Here is a 16,849-nt window from a genome sequence, read left to right on the forward strand (position 1 = left end):
GTCTGATGAGAGGGAGCCCAATGCAGATCATTTACTCCACCAATAGAGTAATTCTAAATAATTATTTAATTATTTTACCTGATTACTGGCCCTAAATTGTCCCGTCCCAACTTCGAAGCCTTTTTTTTTGGAACTGTTGCAAGCCTGAATGGCAAGAATGGATGTATAATTACAAATAAAATGAAGCTGACCAGACAAAACTTGAAATATTTTTTGTTAATACTGTCTGCAATGAAATACAAGTCAAAGTACATCTTAGAAATCACTGCTTACTATTTTCTTTTTGCATTTTCCATACCAAAATTTGAAAACTTGAGGAAGAAAATAATAATAAAAAAAATAAATAAAAGAAAATAAAAAAAAGCCCCATTCTGGCTCACCTCATTGAGCTGACTGGTGTTTGGACCCCATTTACTGCTGCTTGAAATTATATTTTTTGTTTTTATTGTTATGTTAGGAAAAAAAAACCCCAAAAAAACCTACCAGCTACTCACAATTTATTTTCATGGCAGGTTTTAGAAAAGGATGTTAACATCTCATTAAATCTTTGTAACTAATTTATTGAATATATCTTAAATATAAGTAGGTTGTGCCTTAACATTGAAATAGGTATCTCATATAACAAAAGCACAATGCATTATAATATTTCTTTTTGGTCATCGTATCTAAAATTTTCCTCTGTTTGTTCTGCAGGTACAGAAGTGACGACCCAGACTGGTAACTTTGATGTTTTGATTCTGATTTGCCAGTGCTTCATTGTGTTTTTTCTCCTACACTCAGATGGAAATCATGAGGGCTTTTAGAATTTTTACTTTTTACACTTTTCATACATGTTCTGACAGTGGCAGAATTTTTTATTATTCTAATTGTCAACTTAAGTTAGATTTTTTTCAGGTCTAAGTTTGCCAGTCTTAGAGTTCAGCCGTACTCGTTTGTACTAGTTCACAAGACAACGTGAACTGATTTTTTGTGTGACTACGGTTTAAAAGTCTACAGTAAGGCAGAACTTAGATACTACTTAAATTTTTTGGCTGCTGGCATCAAATTTAAAACAGGCATATATTTTTCAAAATACAATTGTGTTATTTTTGTATTATGTTCAGTTAAGTATAGAGCTTAAATAATTTGCATGTCATGGCATTTTATTTACATTTTGCACAATGTCCCAACTTGTCTGGGAATTGGGTTGTATTATAAAAGTTCTTATATACCTGTGTTCTGCAACTAGAACTCATCTCCGTGATCTGTTGTACATGCGGTGTACATACAGTTTGCCTTTTATCTCACTCCTAGGTCTCTGACTGCCTGTTGCCTGAATCGCACATTTAGTTATGGCACTCATCATCTCATTAAATAACTTGTTAATATTTTGATTTCAAACATCACAAGGATATGTAGAAATATCAGAAAGCTTCTCATCACTTGGTGTCTCAAAAAAGCTGAAGGCTGACTTGTTTCCTCTCTCACACTACCAGATCATCCACGCTATCATTTCTGATTGAGCTTGTTGGAATGGCAAATTGGGGTTAAAATCAGTGGAAACGTTGTCTAGTGCAGGCCCAGCTTTAATCAATGATCATTGAAGTTTAGAAAGAAAATGTGCTTTTTCAACAGTAGTATTTTAATTTTTTTTGTTTTAATTCTTTTGCACAAAAGACGTTACAAGATCAACACCAGCACCTACCTACCAATCCCTGGCAAGTAAGTTACTGTTTTTGATATCTACTTTTTATCCTAGTTTTAGGGGTCCAAGCACCAAAGGTCCCCATTGTTTTCACTCATTCACAAATTATTTTTCTCTGCTAAAATTATTCATGCAGACCAAACCATAAAGTGTACAGACATGAAACTTGGTTAATAGATAGTCCCTCCCACTAAATCACAATGGGCACACAAGATGCACATTACTGGCCTGAGGAGGAATGACAGTGTTTTATTTAGTACTTTGAAATTACTAATGATCTTTTAGATGACTTTAGGCCTAAACAAGCCATATGAACTTGGGTTTAACTGACATTAACTAATCACTGTGGTTTTGGCAATTCTGCATTAAATTACTAAAACTCAAAAAGTCTCATCATCTCGAAATTTAAACCACTTGTACTTTAACTGAAATTCAAATAAGGCATGAAAAATCTGATGGAGACTGGCCTTCAGGGGGTGCTACAGTGCACACAGAGACTAAAATCATAAAAAAATCCATTTGCCATTATTTTCTATTTCCTGCAAATAAATTACAGATCTCTCTGATTTAAACACTGTTGCCATTGCTAGTCATGACAGAAATCGCACTGTCTAGTATTTTGGCTTTTTTGTTCAATGCAGCTTAATATGTGAAGATCACAGAACTAATATGTACAAAACCTACATCTTTACTGAAGGCCCTTGTTCAATTATCATGAGATATAAAGGACTCTGATGAAGTCTGACCCTCTATCATTTACATTCTGTCTGCAAAAAAGGCCCCAGCCTGGCCTATTAGGGATAACTGAGCTAACTGGTGCTTGGACCCCACATATTGCGGTATTATATCTATATAAATCTATTTTTGGTGTCCTATTTTTTTCTTACTTCTTCTAAATTTATTTCATGGCAGATTTTATGAAGTGGTTTTAACATATGGTCAAAACTTGAAACAGATTTATTGATTGCATCTTAAATATAAGTAGGTTATGCTTTAACCTTTAAATAGGTATCTAATGTAAAAAATAAAGACTAATTGAATCATAAGGTTTTATATTGAATGTCATATCTATAGTTTTCATCTGTTTCTTCTGCAGGTACAGATGTAACAACCCAGACTGGTAAATTTGATACTTTGATTCTGATTAGCTATTTATTTTCTTGCCTTAGACTCAGATGCTAATCATGAGGTGTTTGAGAATTTTTATTTTTACAGTTTTCATACCTGAACGGACAGTGGCTCAGTTATTTTATTTTCAGGTCTAAGACTGTCAGTCTTCCAGTTCAGCTGTACTCGTGTCTATTTCACAAGGCAACATGAACTGAACTATTCTAGCGGGGCTGCAGTTTAACAGTAGTAGGCAGAACTTAGACACTAGTTTAACTGTTTGGCTAAGTGATGCTGCACTCTGCTACTAGTTACTCATTTTTTGGTAAATCATACAGTTATTTCTAGGAATCTATTCAAGGTCTAATGAGAGGAAGTCTATTGCAGGACACTCACTCCACCAGTGGATGTGACTAAACACACTGACTTCATAAGATAATCATCTCTGTTATTTCTGTGACTTTTTGAACTGTTTCCAGCCTCCAGCAGTGCTGACCCGTGCTACAGCTACACTGTGCTGGACGAACCTTGGAGAGCCACCAACTACTTCAACGTTGCAAATTTGAAGTGTGATCAGTATGTTACATGGGCTGGCTGGTACAGACTCAAGTATTATGGACAGGATGTCCGGATGCCAGAGTCATGTGTTAATATGTACATGTGTGGCACTCACGCCCCCCTGTGGATCAATGGTGCTCACCCACAGCTGCAGGACGGAGTGGTTACCCGCCAGATCTGCGGTCACTGGAACAACGACTGCTGTTACTTCAGATCCAACCCTATTCGAGTGAAAGCTTGCCCAGGAAATTACTACGTCTACGAGTTTGTCCACCCATCTACCTGTTGGTTGGCATACTGTGCAGGTATTTATCTGAGACGATATACTGTTTTTGCAACTGTATAAACATTCTTCAGCTGGGTTTACACTTTGACTTATACATTCTTAACAGATTTCTATGACTGAGATCATCATACAGTTAATGTCAGTCTTTTTCATAATGTCTTGCCTTTTTGTTGTGAGGACAATCACACTACACAATAAGGCAAAGAGAGGGAATCACACACAACACGTTTCACTACAAATAAGCTCTCATCACCCCAAATCTACCCCATCATGACATTGTAGAAAGAGAGCTACTCTGAACCTGGTTTGTGCTTTTATTTGCACAAAGGAAATGTTAAAACTCAAACTTTGGATGAATCTGTGGTTGAGAAACGCATTCTATTCTGTTCAGCAACCAAAACTCACCTCCAGGATCCACAACACATTCAGTGTATATACACTTTGCCTTTTATTTCTCTACTAGCTCACTGATTGGCCGTTGCCTGAACCGCTCATTCAACTATGGCACTCACCATCTCACACTACAGAACTTGTTAATTTTTTGATTTATGAACATCAAATATATTTGGAAATATCAGAAGCGTTCTGATTTCTCAAGATCTAGACTGGAAAATTGAAATAATTTCTTCTCTCACACCACCAGATCAGCCACGCTAATAATCGCTTTTGATCAAACTTCTCACCTGAAAAATTGTGTTTGTGAATATTTGTTGCAATGGGCAAACTGAGGTTTAAATCAGGCTAAATGATGTGGTGTAGGCCTGGTTTTAATATTTCATCATTAAAATATAAGGAAATGGACAGTGTGCTGTTTCAACAATGTTTTAATTGTTCTTTGTTTTAACTGTTTTGCCTTAAAGATGTTGGATTAGCATTAGCAACACCAACACCAACACCTGCCAACCAATCCCTGACAAGTATGTTATTCTGTTTTTTTTTTTACATTCTCCTTTTATCTACATTTTTATTTATGTTCAAGGTTTTTGCACAGATTTACATAAATTATTTTTCTCTGCTAAAACTATCTGTACTGACAAAACCATAAAGTGCACAGATATGGAACTGTACTATGGGTCAATAGATACTCCTACCTGCTACTTAGGCATGAGATGAATCTGATTGGCATGAAGGGGGCGCTAAAGAATAGTGTTTTGTTTTGGCCTACATCTCCCTCAAAATACAGAACACAGACAGAATTCTGGGTGTTGCTGCTTTACTGGCTGATACTAAACCAAATGTCTCCTAAACAGCCCTCCAACCCCGCACCACAATTTTGAGATAATTTGGATTTTTACAACACCTACTTTTGAGACTTTGTCCTGGGTTTATCATCCAATCCTCAAGAAACTAGTATCAAAATATCTGCAAGATCCTGAGCCTCCATAACTATCCAAACAGTATAGACATTTGTAAACAACAAAGCCACCACATGCCAATCAATCCTTCTGGATCACAGCATTGATGACTTAAGCAGCAAAAACAAAAACAATTTGTCTGATTGACGAAACTCTACTGTGTGTCAAAAGATTCTGAGAGCCTGTCAATTTTGGCACATGTATCTCAGTAGGGGGTGCTATTAAAGCTATCCAGCTGTTTCTTAGCATCTTTACAGCCGATCCAGCTTAAGATTGGCACACTGCATCTTTGAGCTTACTTATAACCAGAGATTCTATATGACAGCAATCATCTGCCATTTCGATTTGGGGACTAACCCAGCTTGCGCAATCAAATCAGAACTCAAAATTATATTCAGTTTTTACTAAGTTATTATCACTGCCATTACAAACTACATCTGTTTAGTCCTAAATATACTGGCACCACAAGTGACTTTTACTGATTACTAATGATGCTAACATTTGGTTAAATCTTAACAGATGTATTCATTATGTCTTAAACATAAGCAGGTTATGTTTTAACATTTAAATAATTAATAATAATAAAAATAATTAATAATAATAATAATAAAAAAATAATAATTAATAATAATAATAATAATCTAATTTTAAAAAATGTATTGTCATATTTATTTTTGTCCTCTCTTTCTCCTGCAGGTACAGAAGTAACAATCCAACCTGGTAATTTTGATACTTTGATTCTGATTAGAAAATGCTTGTTCATATTTTTTCATAATGAAACAATCACAATAATCAAAATGAACTGACTGTGGCATATTTTCTTATTGTTCCACTTCAGTTTCCGTTCGATTTTTTCAGGACTAAGTTCACCAGTCTTCCAGTTCAGCCAGGCTCAAGTGTATTTCACAAGGCAGTGTGACCTGAAATTGTAATAGTAATAGGCAGAACTAAGATAGTAGTTTAATTGTTTGGCTAACTTTTTTGGTATAACTCAGTAATTTTTAGGGATCCATTAGTTGAGGTCTAATAAGAGGCACTGCAGGACATTTCCTCCACCAGTAGATATGACTAAGCACGCTGACATCATAGGTTGATCATCTCTGTTGTTACTGTCCCACTTTTTAAAATTGTTTTTATCTCAGTCTCCAACAGTGCTGACCCGTGCTATAGCTACACTGTGCTGGACGAACCTTGGAGAGCCACCAACTTCTCCGACGCTCCGAATAAGAGGTGTGATCAAGTTTCGTGGGTTGGCTGGTACAGACTCATGTATTATGGACAGGACGTCCGGATGCCAGAGTCATGTGTTAATATGTACATGTGTGGCACTCACATCCCCCTCTGGCTCAATGGTGCTCATCCACAGCTGCAGGACGGAGTGGTCACTCGCCAGATTTGCGGTAACTGGGCTGGCAACTGCTGTAACTTCAGATCCAAACCTATTCGAGTGAAAGCTTGCCCAGGAAACTACTATGTCTATGAATTTGTCAACCCAGCGGTCTGTTGGGTGGCGTATTGTGCAGGTAAATATTTGAGAAAAATATATACATTGATTTTTTTGCAACTTTTTAAGTATTCTTAATCTGGATGTACATTATATGACTTTCACAATCCCAACAGATTTCTAAGATTTTCTAAGTTTCACTACAAAAAAGCTCTACAAACCACCAAATCTACCCTGTATCACATTATACAAAGGAAGCTAAACTAGACCGAATCTGTTCGTGCTTTGAAGCGCACACCAGAAACGTTGAGTTTTCTCAAACTGTGGATGAATATGTGGTTGAGAAACACAGACATTCTATTCAACAGCGAGAGCTGAAGAAATATTTTATAACAAACTGCAACTAACATGAAATTGTAAAGACAGTGCCTTAACACATTACATACATTATAAGCAATATAATCAATATAAAGACTCTTATTTGTCTGTGTTCAGCAACCAGAACTCATCTCCACAATCTGCTACACATGCGGTGTACATACACTTTGCCTTTTATCTCTCTCCTAGCTCATTGATTGGATGTGGCCTGAATTGCTCATTCAGTTATGGCACTCACCATCTCACACTACAGACTCATTAACGGTTGATATAGTTTGGAAATATCAGAAGGCCTCTTATTTCTCAGTTCTCAATTGAAAAAGCTAAAAAAAAAAAATTAGAAGTTTAGTCTCTCACACCACCAGATCACCAATCGCTTCTGATCACTGAAATGGGGTTAAAAAAGTCATGTTAAAATCAGGCTAAAAATCTTATTGTAGGCCCAGCTTTAATCTTTTATCACTTTTTCAACAATGTTTTAATTGTATTTGTTTTAACTGTTTTGACTAAAAGACATCAGAGTAGCAACACCGACACCTACCTACCAAACACTGACAATTATGTTATTCTCTGTTGGATATCCTGCTAGTTATCCAAACCTTTATTTATTTTTGTGGCAGAGCATTTAACAAACATTTAATTGCAACAGGATAGACAACTAAGATCTTATCTTAAACTTATGTAGATACATTATAATATCTATTCTTGGTCATCATATTTATTGTTTTTCTCTGTTTCTTCTGGAGGTACAAAAGTAACAACCCAGACTGATAATGTTGATGCTTTGATTCTGATAAGCAAATGCTTGTTCATATTCTTGCTCCTACACTCAGATACAGATCATACGTTTTTTTTTGCTTTTTTTTTTTAAACATTTTTCATAATGTGGTTATGTGCATTACAGCATGTTTGCTGTAAGCATGCAGCATTTTAAAGCAGAGGGATGTGAGGAGGCAGATGGTCTGAGTATTTATGCCTCTCATTCTTGGTCTCCGCTGAGATGGAAACCACTGGAAAATAGAGTGACCGGGATATGACCGGTCAAGCATGATCTTTCCTGCCCTCTTCCTCATCCCAGCTAAGTAGATCTCAAGATCTTTGAGGTTGGAGACCCATCAGTCGATGATTTTCTCTGCACATTGCACCGTTCACTGTAGCTTACGCTTGGTGTGTGAAGATCCACAGCTTAACCAGAAACAGGAGGATGTGATGATGGATTCTATTATGGCAGTGTAGAACTGGACCAGCAGTGCTTGAGGCAGCCCAAATTTTCTGAGCTGTTGCAGGAAATACACGCACTCCTGTGCCTTCTTCATAACTGCTGTATCTGTCCCGTTTGAGGTCCTGCTGATTGGAGGTGCCCATGAATTTATAAGTCTCTGCTCTGCTGACTGTGGACCCGTGCATTTCCAGTAGACGCAGGTTTGGGTTTCTTTGTGAAATCAATGGTCATCTCCACAGTTTTTTGTGTGTTTAGCTCAGGTACTTAACTCTGTACCATGACACGAGCCATATTACTTCCTCCTGGTAGGTCGACTCATCTTTGTTTGAGATGAGACCGATCAAGGAAATGTCATCGGCAAGCTTAATACGTTTAACAGATTCACTGTCAGAAGGGCAGTCACTGGTGTAGAGAGAGTAGGGCAGAGGAGAGAGCACACAGCCCTGTGGAGCACCACCCGGACATACTGTTTCCTGTTGGACAAGAAGTTGTGGATCCAGTAGCAGACAGATGAGGGACATTGAGCTACTACAGTTTAGTCAGGAATGATGGTGCTGAATGCAGAGCTAATGTCTACAATCGGCACCTGGTCATTATTCTTAGGGCCGTCCAGGTGTTGCAGGATGTAGGAAAGGGCCAAATAAACGGCATTATCTACAGACCTGTTAGCGCTATACACAATCTGCAGAGGGTCCTAGGGGGTATCAGTCATGACTTTGGGAGGCTAAAGTAAAACTCTGTCAAAACACTTGACTACAAATGACTACAGATGTTAGGGCAACTGGTCTGTAGTCATTCAGGCAGGAGATCCTCTGCTTTTTAGGAAATTGTATGATGACACAGATCTTAAAACATGCAGGTACGACAGACTGGGTCATGGACTGACTGAAGAGATCAGTGAGGACGGGATAAAGCTGTTCAGAATGGTGCTTGAGTGTTGCAGGTCAGACACAGTCAGGACAAGCAGCTTTCCTAAACTGTTTTCTGAGTACACGGCTGACCTGCTGTTCAGTGATGGAGATGAGAGGGGGTTGTAGGTGTTGTGGAGGTGAGAGCAAATAGGGTGAGGTGGGAAAAGGCTGCAGTGTGTAGCAGACAGACTGAGGATAGACTGGGGGCTGTCCTTTGTATTTCAAATTTTGAATAAACATTACTGCGCTTGTTTGGGAGCAAGTGGTCAGCTGCTATGGTTGATAGTTTGGCCTTGTTTGTTTGGAGTCCTTTCCAGAGGGAGGAACAGTCATTTGAGGAGAACTGCTGCTCCAGTTTTTCTCTGTATTTATGTTTGGCAGTTTGACTTAGTTCAGTGCATACTTTATCCTTTTGTATGTGTCACAGTGACCACTGCTCTGAGCCTCTTCCTTGGGTGTGTGCAGTTTCCTGAGCTCAGTGAAGAACCAGGGTTTGTTAGCTACTGTTTGATGGGATGCAAGTCTCCTCACAGAAGCTTATTTAAGAGGTGACTGCATCTGTAGTCATCCAGGTTATTATTTGCAGTGGTCCTAGTTGGTTGAGTCCAAACACTCCCTCAAACCCTCTATGGCATCAGGATTCTTACTGATTTCACCTGAGGCTTTGTGATTTTAAGCTTTTGCATGTATGAGGGGATAAGCTGGATCAGGGAATGGTCAGAGCTTCCCAGTGGGGTACAGGGGGTAGCCCGGTATACGTCCTTGATAGTGCTGTAGCTGTCTTCTTTGGTGATCAACTGTTCGTATTTTGTTAATTCAGCACTCAGACTGGTGTGGCTTAAGTCTCCCATAATGATGATTGGAGGGTCTGAGTGTCTTGTGGCTTGTGCCAGAGGGGGAACATAGACGCTGATCAGAGTCATAAAGTTAAATTCCCAGATTAAGTAGAATGGCCTGCAACAGATGAAAAGCATTTCCAGTTCAGGAGAGCAGATTCTCACAAGATCTTTGGTTGATGTAAAAAACACACTCCTCATAGAATCAGCTATTCCTGCTCACTTGTTGCAGGATCCTCCTATGTTTTGTGCAGCTCTCCATCAAATGCATATGTAGAGTACATTATGCACATTTGTACATAAATGCATTCACTGTGCAGCTGATGCCTGAAACTGGCTTAAAATGCTCATTAATGAAAATAGCTTTAAATGTCAAAGCAAATGTCTACATCTGTGCATCAAGCCAGCAAAAGTAAGACATAAATGGAAAGCATTTTCATTCTTGCCATGGCAGTATGCTTTAGCCTAGGATGCTTGATGGTTTAAGTTTTAAAGTGTGCAGGTGTTTTCTTACACTTTTGGTGCGTAAATCACAACTGTCTGAGTTCTGTCAGCTTTACTGATGTGCACTGATTAGGCATGATGATAACGACTGTACTGCCATCTGCAAAAGCCTAATGTCAATACATTCTGTGTATAAAATGTTGGGAACTGTTCAGAACCATAATTCCCTAAAATGCACTCTGGTACTTTAGAAATATGGCCATAGCATGCTAAATGAAGCAAAACTAAAGTTTTTGTTCCTGGCCTATTTATTTGTTATGTTTTTATTGTTTTATCTAAAAGATGCTGCAACAGCACATGGACCAATGAACATCCAGCCACTGCCAGGTATTTTTTCCTACATTAGCTTCTCGGGGCAGTTGCCTCAATATTTTTTAAATTTTCATTACAGAGTTTTTAATTAATGGTATTAATGTTTTGCTTACTTTCCAAAGAGCATGTTATTGCACTGAGGATAAGAGTTTCTTCAGTAAATAACCTTGAGCAGTCATCCTCCAGTGAGGGTTTTTTTGAATGAGGTAAGTGACAGTGATCATGGTAACACTGTTAATAAGCAATAATAATTATTGTGGTTGCTCTTGTCCAGTACTGTCAACTTTTCTGATAACTTTTTATATAATCAAGTTTACAAGTGGCACATTTTATCAATTTAAATGAATAATTTGGTGATGCTTTAGTTACAATGGTGTAGTAGCAGTGAATACATTCAGCAGATCAGCAAGAGACTTTTAATTAATTCTGTAAATGAAGTTTGTTTAATAATCTGCTGAATTCAGTTGTTTTTCACTTCATTTGAAGTGTTCACACTCAGATCTGCAGATGTTTAACCTGAGAGGAACTGAACATTAACATGTTTAATACAGACCATCTCAACAAGCTGTTACAGACACACTGACACCATTCTGTACCTGGAGTTTAACTGGATTAATTTAGGTTAAGGTTAGGGTTAGGATTAAGGCCAGGGTGAGGGCTAGGTTTAGGTTTTGAACTGAGGTTAATGGGCGTAGCATTAAGTCTACTTCAGGTAACATCAACAGTACATCTATGTAAATAAGTAATGTTTCAACAGTAGATCTTAAAGATGTTTATATATTCAGATGCTTCAGTACTGCTACTTCACTATGTTGTTCATGCGTTACTGATACTTTGTTAGGAGTTTTTTAATCATCTACAATAGAAAAATGTGTTTAAGATAATGTCTTATCAATAATTTGGTTAAAAAAATTAAATGTACCTTCTTGATTAATTTGCAATTATTTTTTGCTCAGGGTATCCACAGGCTTACAGTCTCCCCCAATGACATTCAGAATAAGGCCTTAAAATATCTACTGACAGATAAAAAACCTTGTCCATTTAAGCTCGAACTGACCCGATTATCATTAAAACTCAGGCTGTGAATGTACATCACCACCACTGTAATGTTCAATGTAACATTGAAAATCCCATAGCGGCTCCAGCAGAAATCTGCTAAAATTTTATGCTCATTACCAAGTGGATCAACAGAACAATGCTTAATCTTTATCATTCTCTAAAGGAAGCAAAATCATGGCCTTGGTAAGGGTTGGAGGGAGATGAGTTGAATTCTGCTTGAAGGCCTAGTAATGATTTTAACAGTTCTGGAGTGAAGTTTATGGCTATTTGCCTGTTTAATTCCAATAATGATGGGAGATATCCTACATTATTTCATGAAGAGCATAGGAGAAGATTTCAAGTTTAAGTTTACCTGAAAAAGGTCAGGTATAAACAAATGTAACAGCTTTCTACATTTTACATGGAGAACAGCTTCAAGTGCTTCTCATAATGTAGAATTAGAAACAGACTCTGATTTATTGTTACCTCACCCCCCCAAAAAACCCAACCCAAAATTTTAAATGGATGTGTAATCAATAAGGGAGTAAGAGTGGTGCACAGGAGAGATAAATACCTGAATAAGAAGTGAAACTTCTTTTTAGGTTGAATGCAGCCATTTTCTTAAATAAAAAGATAAAACATTATGATCATGTTATACATCATCAACCATGTTTGATATAGTAACTTTTTAACAATCCAATCTCTCAACCTGAAATCACTTTTTGTGTGAGTACTCCAAAGTAAACTACTCAAACCTCACAAAAACAAAACCCAAACCTTCATAAACAAGTGAACCAGTCTACAGCATTCTTAAGGGGGAAAATATTCCATGGCAAAAGAACACAGTGGGTAAAACAAAAAAAATGTAAATGAATAAAAAAATAAATCACATTTGAGCAATAAATTAAGATTATCTTATTTGAATCAGCCAGTCCTCTTCTGAACCACATTCAATAAATTCAATTTGTACTTAATGGCCATTTTAATTAGATATTAAATGAAAGCGTGGTCTCTGACACATGTAAATAAATGTAAATAAAAACAGAATGCAATGACCCAAACAGACCCATATTTTATTCACAATAGAACATAGAACACATATCAGATGTTGAAAGTGAGACATTTTACCATTTAATTAAAAATATTAACTCATTTAGAACTTGATGGCCGCAAAGCATCTCAAAAAAGTTGGTACAGGGGCAACAAAAGGCTGGAAAAGTAAGTGATACTAATAAAAACAGCTGGAGGAGCAGTTTGCAACTACCTCACATGACTGGGTATAAAAAGAGTCTCTCAGACTCAGGCAGAGTCTCTCAGAAGCAAAGATGGGCAGAGGTTCACCAATCTGAGATAAAATGCGTCTAAAAATTGTGGAACAATTTCAGAAAAATGTTCCTCAACGTAAAACTGCGAAGACTTTGGATATCCCACCATCTACAGTACGGAATATCATCAAGAGATTCAGAGAATCTGGAGAAATCCCTGTACACAAGGGACAAGGCCAATGGTCAGTATTGGATGCTCGTGATCTTCGGGGCCTCAGGTGGCTCTGCATTAAAAACAGGCCTGATTCTGTACTGGAAATCACTGCATGGGCTCAGGAACACTTCCAGAAATCACTGTCTGTGAACACAGTTTGCCGTGTAATCCACAAATGTAAGTTAAAAGCTGTATCATGCAAAAAAGAAGCCAAATATCAACACGATCCAGAAACGCTGCCGTCTTCTCTGGGCCAAAGCTCATTTAAAATGGACTGAGGCAAAATGGAAAACTTCTGTGGTCAGATGAATCAAAATTTGAAATTCCTTTTGGAAACCACAGATTCCGCGTCCTGCGTTACTGTGGCTTCAAAGAAGAAGAGTCTGGGTGCTGAACTGGCCTGTCTGCAGTCCAGACCTTTCACCTATAGAAAGCATTTGGCGCATCATGAAACGGCATGAAATTCGGAAAAGTAGACTGTTGAGCAGCTAGAATCCTACAGCAGACAAGAATGGGACAATATTCCTCTCCCAAAACTCCAGCAATTGGTCTCCTGACTTCCCAGACATTTACTGTTGTTAAAGAAGAGGAGATGCTACACAACGGTAGAAGCGGCCCTGTCCCGACTTTTTTGAGATGCGTTGCTGCCATTAATTTCTAAACGAGTTAATGTTTTTCATGAAATGGTAAAATGTCTCACTTTCAACATCTGATATGTGTTCTATGTTCTATTGTAAATAAAATATGGATCTATAAGATTTGCAAACCATTGCATTCTGCTATTATTTACATTTACTTACATTTTACACAGTGTCCCAACTTTTTTGGGATTGGGGTTGTACATGAGGAGCATTCAGAATGCAGTTACTGGTTAAACACTTTTAGAATGCTTACCTGCTAAATAAAAAATCAGGGAAGCAAAATATGCCAATTAGAGGAACTTTAAAGAAGACCTCAATTAACAGCTTCTCTATAATTCCTGAAGCTTCTGCTAAAGTCTGAGTAGACTGATAAATCAATGTGATCGGTTATTAATCTCAGCGTTACTGAGCTCTGCTAAAGCCTGAGTAGACTGATAAATCAATGTGATCAGTTATTAATCTCAGTGTTACTGTGCTCTGCTAAAGCCTGAGTAGACTGATAAATCAATGTGATCAGTTATTAATCTCAGTGTTACTGAGCTCTGCTAAAGCCCAAGTAAACTGATAAATCAAAGTGATGAGTTATTAATCTCTTTCTAAAGATTTCCTAGATTATTCTTTTACAGTATTATATTGTGGAGTCTTTAAAAGGCTCTGGATGGTTTGTTATTGTTCAGTTAAGTCCATTTAATTGGCCTTGATTTAAAACACAGATTATGCAATTAATTATTGAAATAATTGAAGGAATGTTTGATTAGTAATATAGTGGAAACTGACAGTCCTAATCACGTTCTAACCTGTTGGTGTGTTTTTATGTTACAGCTTAAGAAAGAACTGATTAGAAAAGGCCTCCCTGGAAACTTTACTCTACATCTGAATAAAGTCTCAAAATGGAATGATGGGAATTAAGCCAAACAGAAACCTGAAAGCTGATAAATCACTTGCTGCTCTCTTCTGATCTCTGCCTTGAACAGATTTAATTGCAGGTTAATCATTTGCTTGAAAATGATGTGAAAGTTTTTACAACGTCAGAGTGGTACAGTTAAAATGTCATTCTGTTATGGTTGAAATGATTATATTACCTTGGCATTCTCATATGTTTGTACTGCACTTTACAATAGTGTAATCAAAAATCTGGACATCATAAAGGACAAACACTCCATAAACAGAGATTTCTGCTAAGAATGTCTAAACACTTCTAATGGTTACAGCCAAATCGCCCAACTCATTCTTTAAGTAATTGCAGAACTTAGAAAGTAAAAAGCATAATCTGATTTTGTTTTAGAAAAGCTTAAGTCATCTTTCTCTCTGTAACACCTCGCCAATAAACATTTACAACAGTTAGACTTTAATACTTAAACTGACACTTTTGTGTTGATTTATGTGCATTACCCCTGATTTACAGATAAATAGCTATATAGATATATAGATTCTTAGATACATACATATAGTCAGTTCTATAATTATTGGCACCCTTGGTAAAATGGGTAAATCAACCTAAAAAAAAAATAATGTAGTAACAAGCAACTGAACTAGTTTTATTCAACTCAAAAAATTACATTGATTGAAAGAATTGTTCATTCAAAGTATTAATTTAGTTTGAATAAAACTAATTAATTTACTTGTTACCGCATGAAGTAATTTTTTTTTAGGTTGGACTGTCGAGCCATTTTTCACAGTGTACGCTGTGTTAGCTGTTACTCTGGTTGTAAAGTATTGGGGCTTTTTTGTATAAAATATGTATTTTTTTGCACTCTGTTTCTCTTCATTTTATAAACAGAGGTAGGTAAGTAGAGCTGTTGGTTAATTGACTTTTTTCTATTTTATTTTATTTTCCTGTATTACATGGAAACATTATATTCTTCATATGCTTACTAACTTATGGGTAAAAATTGGTGAATGAGATTTTGGTAGTTGAGTTGTAGCTCCTGAATACATATATATTTCATTCTACTTTTATTTCTTTTTCTTATGTTATTTGGTCAGTCACAAATTTTGATTTGAATTGCAATAATGACTTTCCTAATCTTCAAATAAATCATAATTGTTGTATTTACACTTCTCTGCTGTCTTTTTGCATATTTTTCTGAGATGAGACCCCGTCTGTGAATTTAGAGATTAAAATGTATTATTTAGAGTCCCAAAGTGACGTGGTTGGGTTTAGACTTTGGAAGCATATTTAAAAAAACTTGTACACATGAATTTGATCTTGAAATGGTCATACACAAATATTCACATTTAAGTAATCATTTATAAAACAGCATTTTGATGTAAAAACGAAAAAAAAACTTGTGTTGAAAACGACGACTTCTAATCAGCATCCAGTGCATTAGTTTACTAGCTCATCGCGAGGCAGCCTAACACAAAAACCTACTGATTTCCCTCTGCTGCTTTTCAATAATAAAACATGCTGCTATATTTTTGTGCAACACCAGTGCTGTCACTGCAGTCCTACATTAATTTTGATCAAAGTCTGTTTTACTTGAATATCAAAATGAATCAGGATATATATCACCAACCTAACTGACAAAACCATCCACATGGTTATATTCACACAATGCAAATAAGGCAATAAAAAACAAAAATGTGGATGCATGGTTTTGGGGCAGAAGCTTTTTTTAGGGCAGAAGATGATGTTTACTTGCTATATTTAAGTGACCTGTGATTTTATACCTGTCAATGTGTTTCTTAAGCACCTTTTCACAGACAAAGACAATGGTTCTATATAGCACCATGAACACTCAAAGAACCCTTTGCATGCTTAAATGGTTCTCTGCATGATGAAATGCTTCTTTAGGTTGACAGAGAATGTGCTGCAAAGGATTCTGCTATTGTTACAATGTCAAGTTTGTAACAACAGAAGAACCTTTTCTGGTGCTATATAGAACCATTTTCAAAAAGGTTCTATAAAGTATATAGACCCATGTACAAAACATTCTCCATCAAACTGAAGAACAATTTCTTCAATAATAAAGTGGTCTTTCATAAAGAACACTTGAAAAAGCATCTTTCGGATTGTAGCCATAAAATGAAATTTCAGAATGTTTTGGAGATTCAACTATTCAGTCTTAAATTAGAATATTTTTAAAATATT

General features: G+C 36.7%; 1 protein-coding gene across 8 annotated transcripts in view; it reads left to right on the forward strand.

Annotated features, from left to right (window-relative positions):
* Positions 1–15,247, forward strand: part of LOC118808721 — a 33,117-nt gene extending 17,870 nt beyond the window's left edge. For all 8 annotated transcript variants that reach the window (XM_036571608.1, XM_036571611.1, XM_036571615.1 and 5 more), the window contains 10 exons: positions 694–717; positions 1,657–1,701; positions 2,781–2,804; positions 3,271–3,654; positions 4,496–4,552; positions 5,687–5,710; positions 6,133–6,513; positions 10,568–10,612; positions 10,720–10,803; positions 14,578–15,247. In XM_036571608.1, the coding sequence (XP_036427501.1) occupies positions 694–717; positions 1,657–1,701; positions 2,781–2,804; positions 3,271–3,654; positions 4,496–4,552; positions 5,687–5,710; positions 6,133–6,513; positions 10,568–10,612; positions 10,720–10,802 (1,067 nt within the window). In that variant the 3' untranslated portion in view covers position 10,803; positions 14,578–15,247. The remainder of the gene's footprint in view (positions 1–693; positions 718–1,656; positions 1,702–2,780; positions 2,805–3,270; positions 3,655–4,495; positions 4,553–5,686; positions 5,711–6,132; positions 6,514–10,567; positions 10,613–10,719; positions 10,804–14,577) is intronic.
* Positions 15,248–16,849: the final 1,602 nt, after the last annotated feature.

Source organism: Colossoma macropomum, unplaced genomic scaffold (assembly GCF_904425465.1).
Source record: "Colossoma macropomum unplaced genomic scaffold, Colossoma_macropomum, whole genome shotgun sequence".
NCBI lineage: Eukaryota > Metazoa > Chordata > Actinopteri > Characiformes > Serrasalmidae > Colossoma > Colossoma macropomum.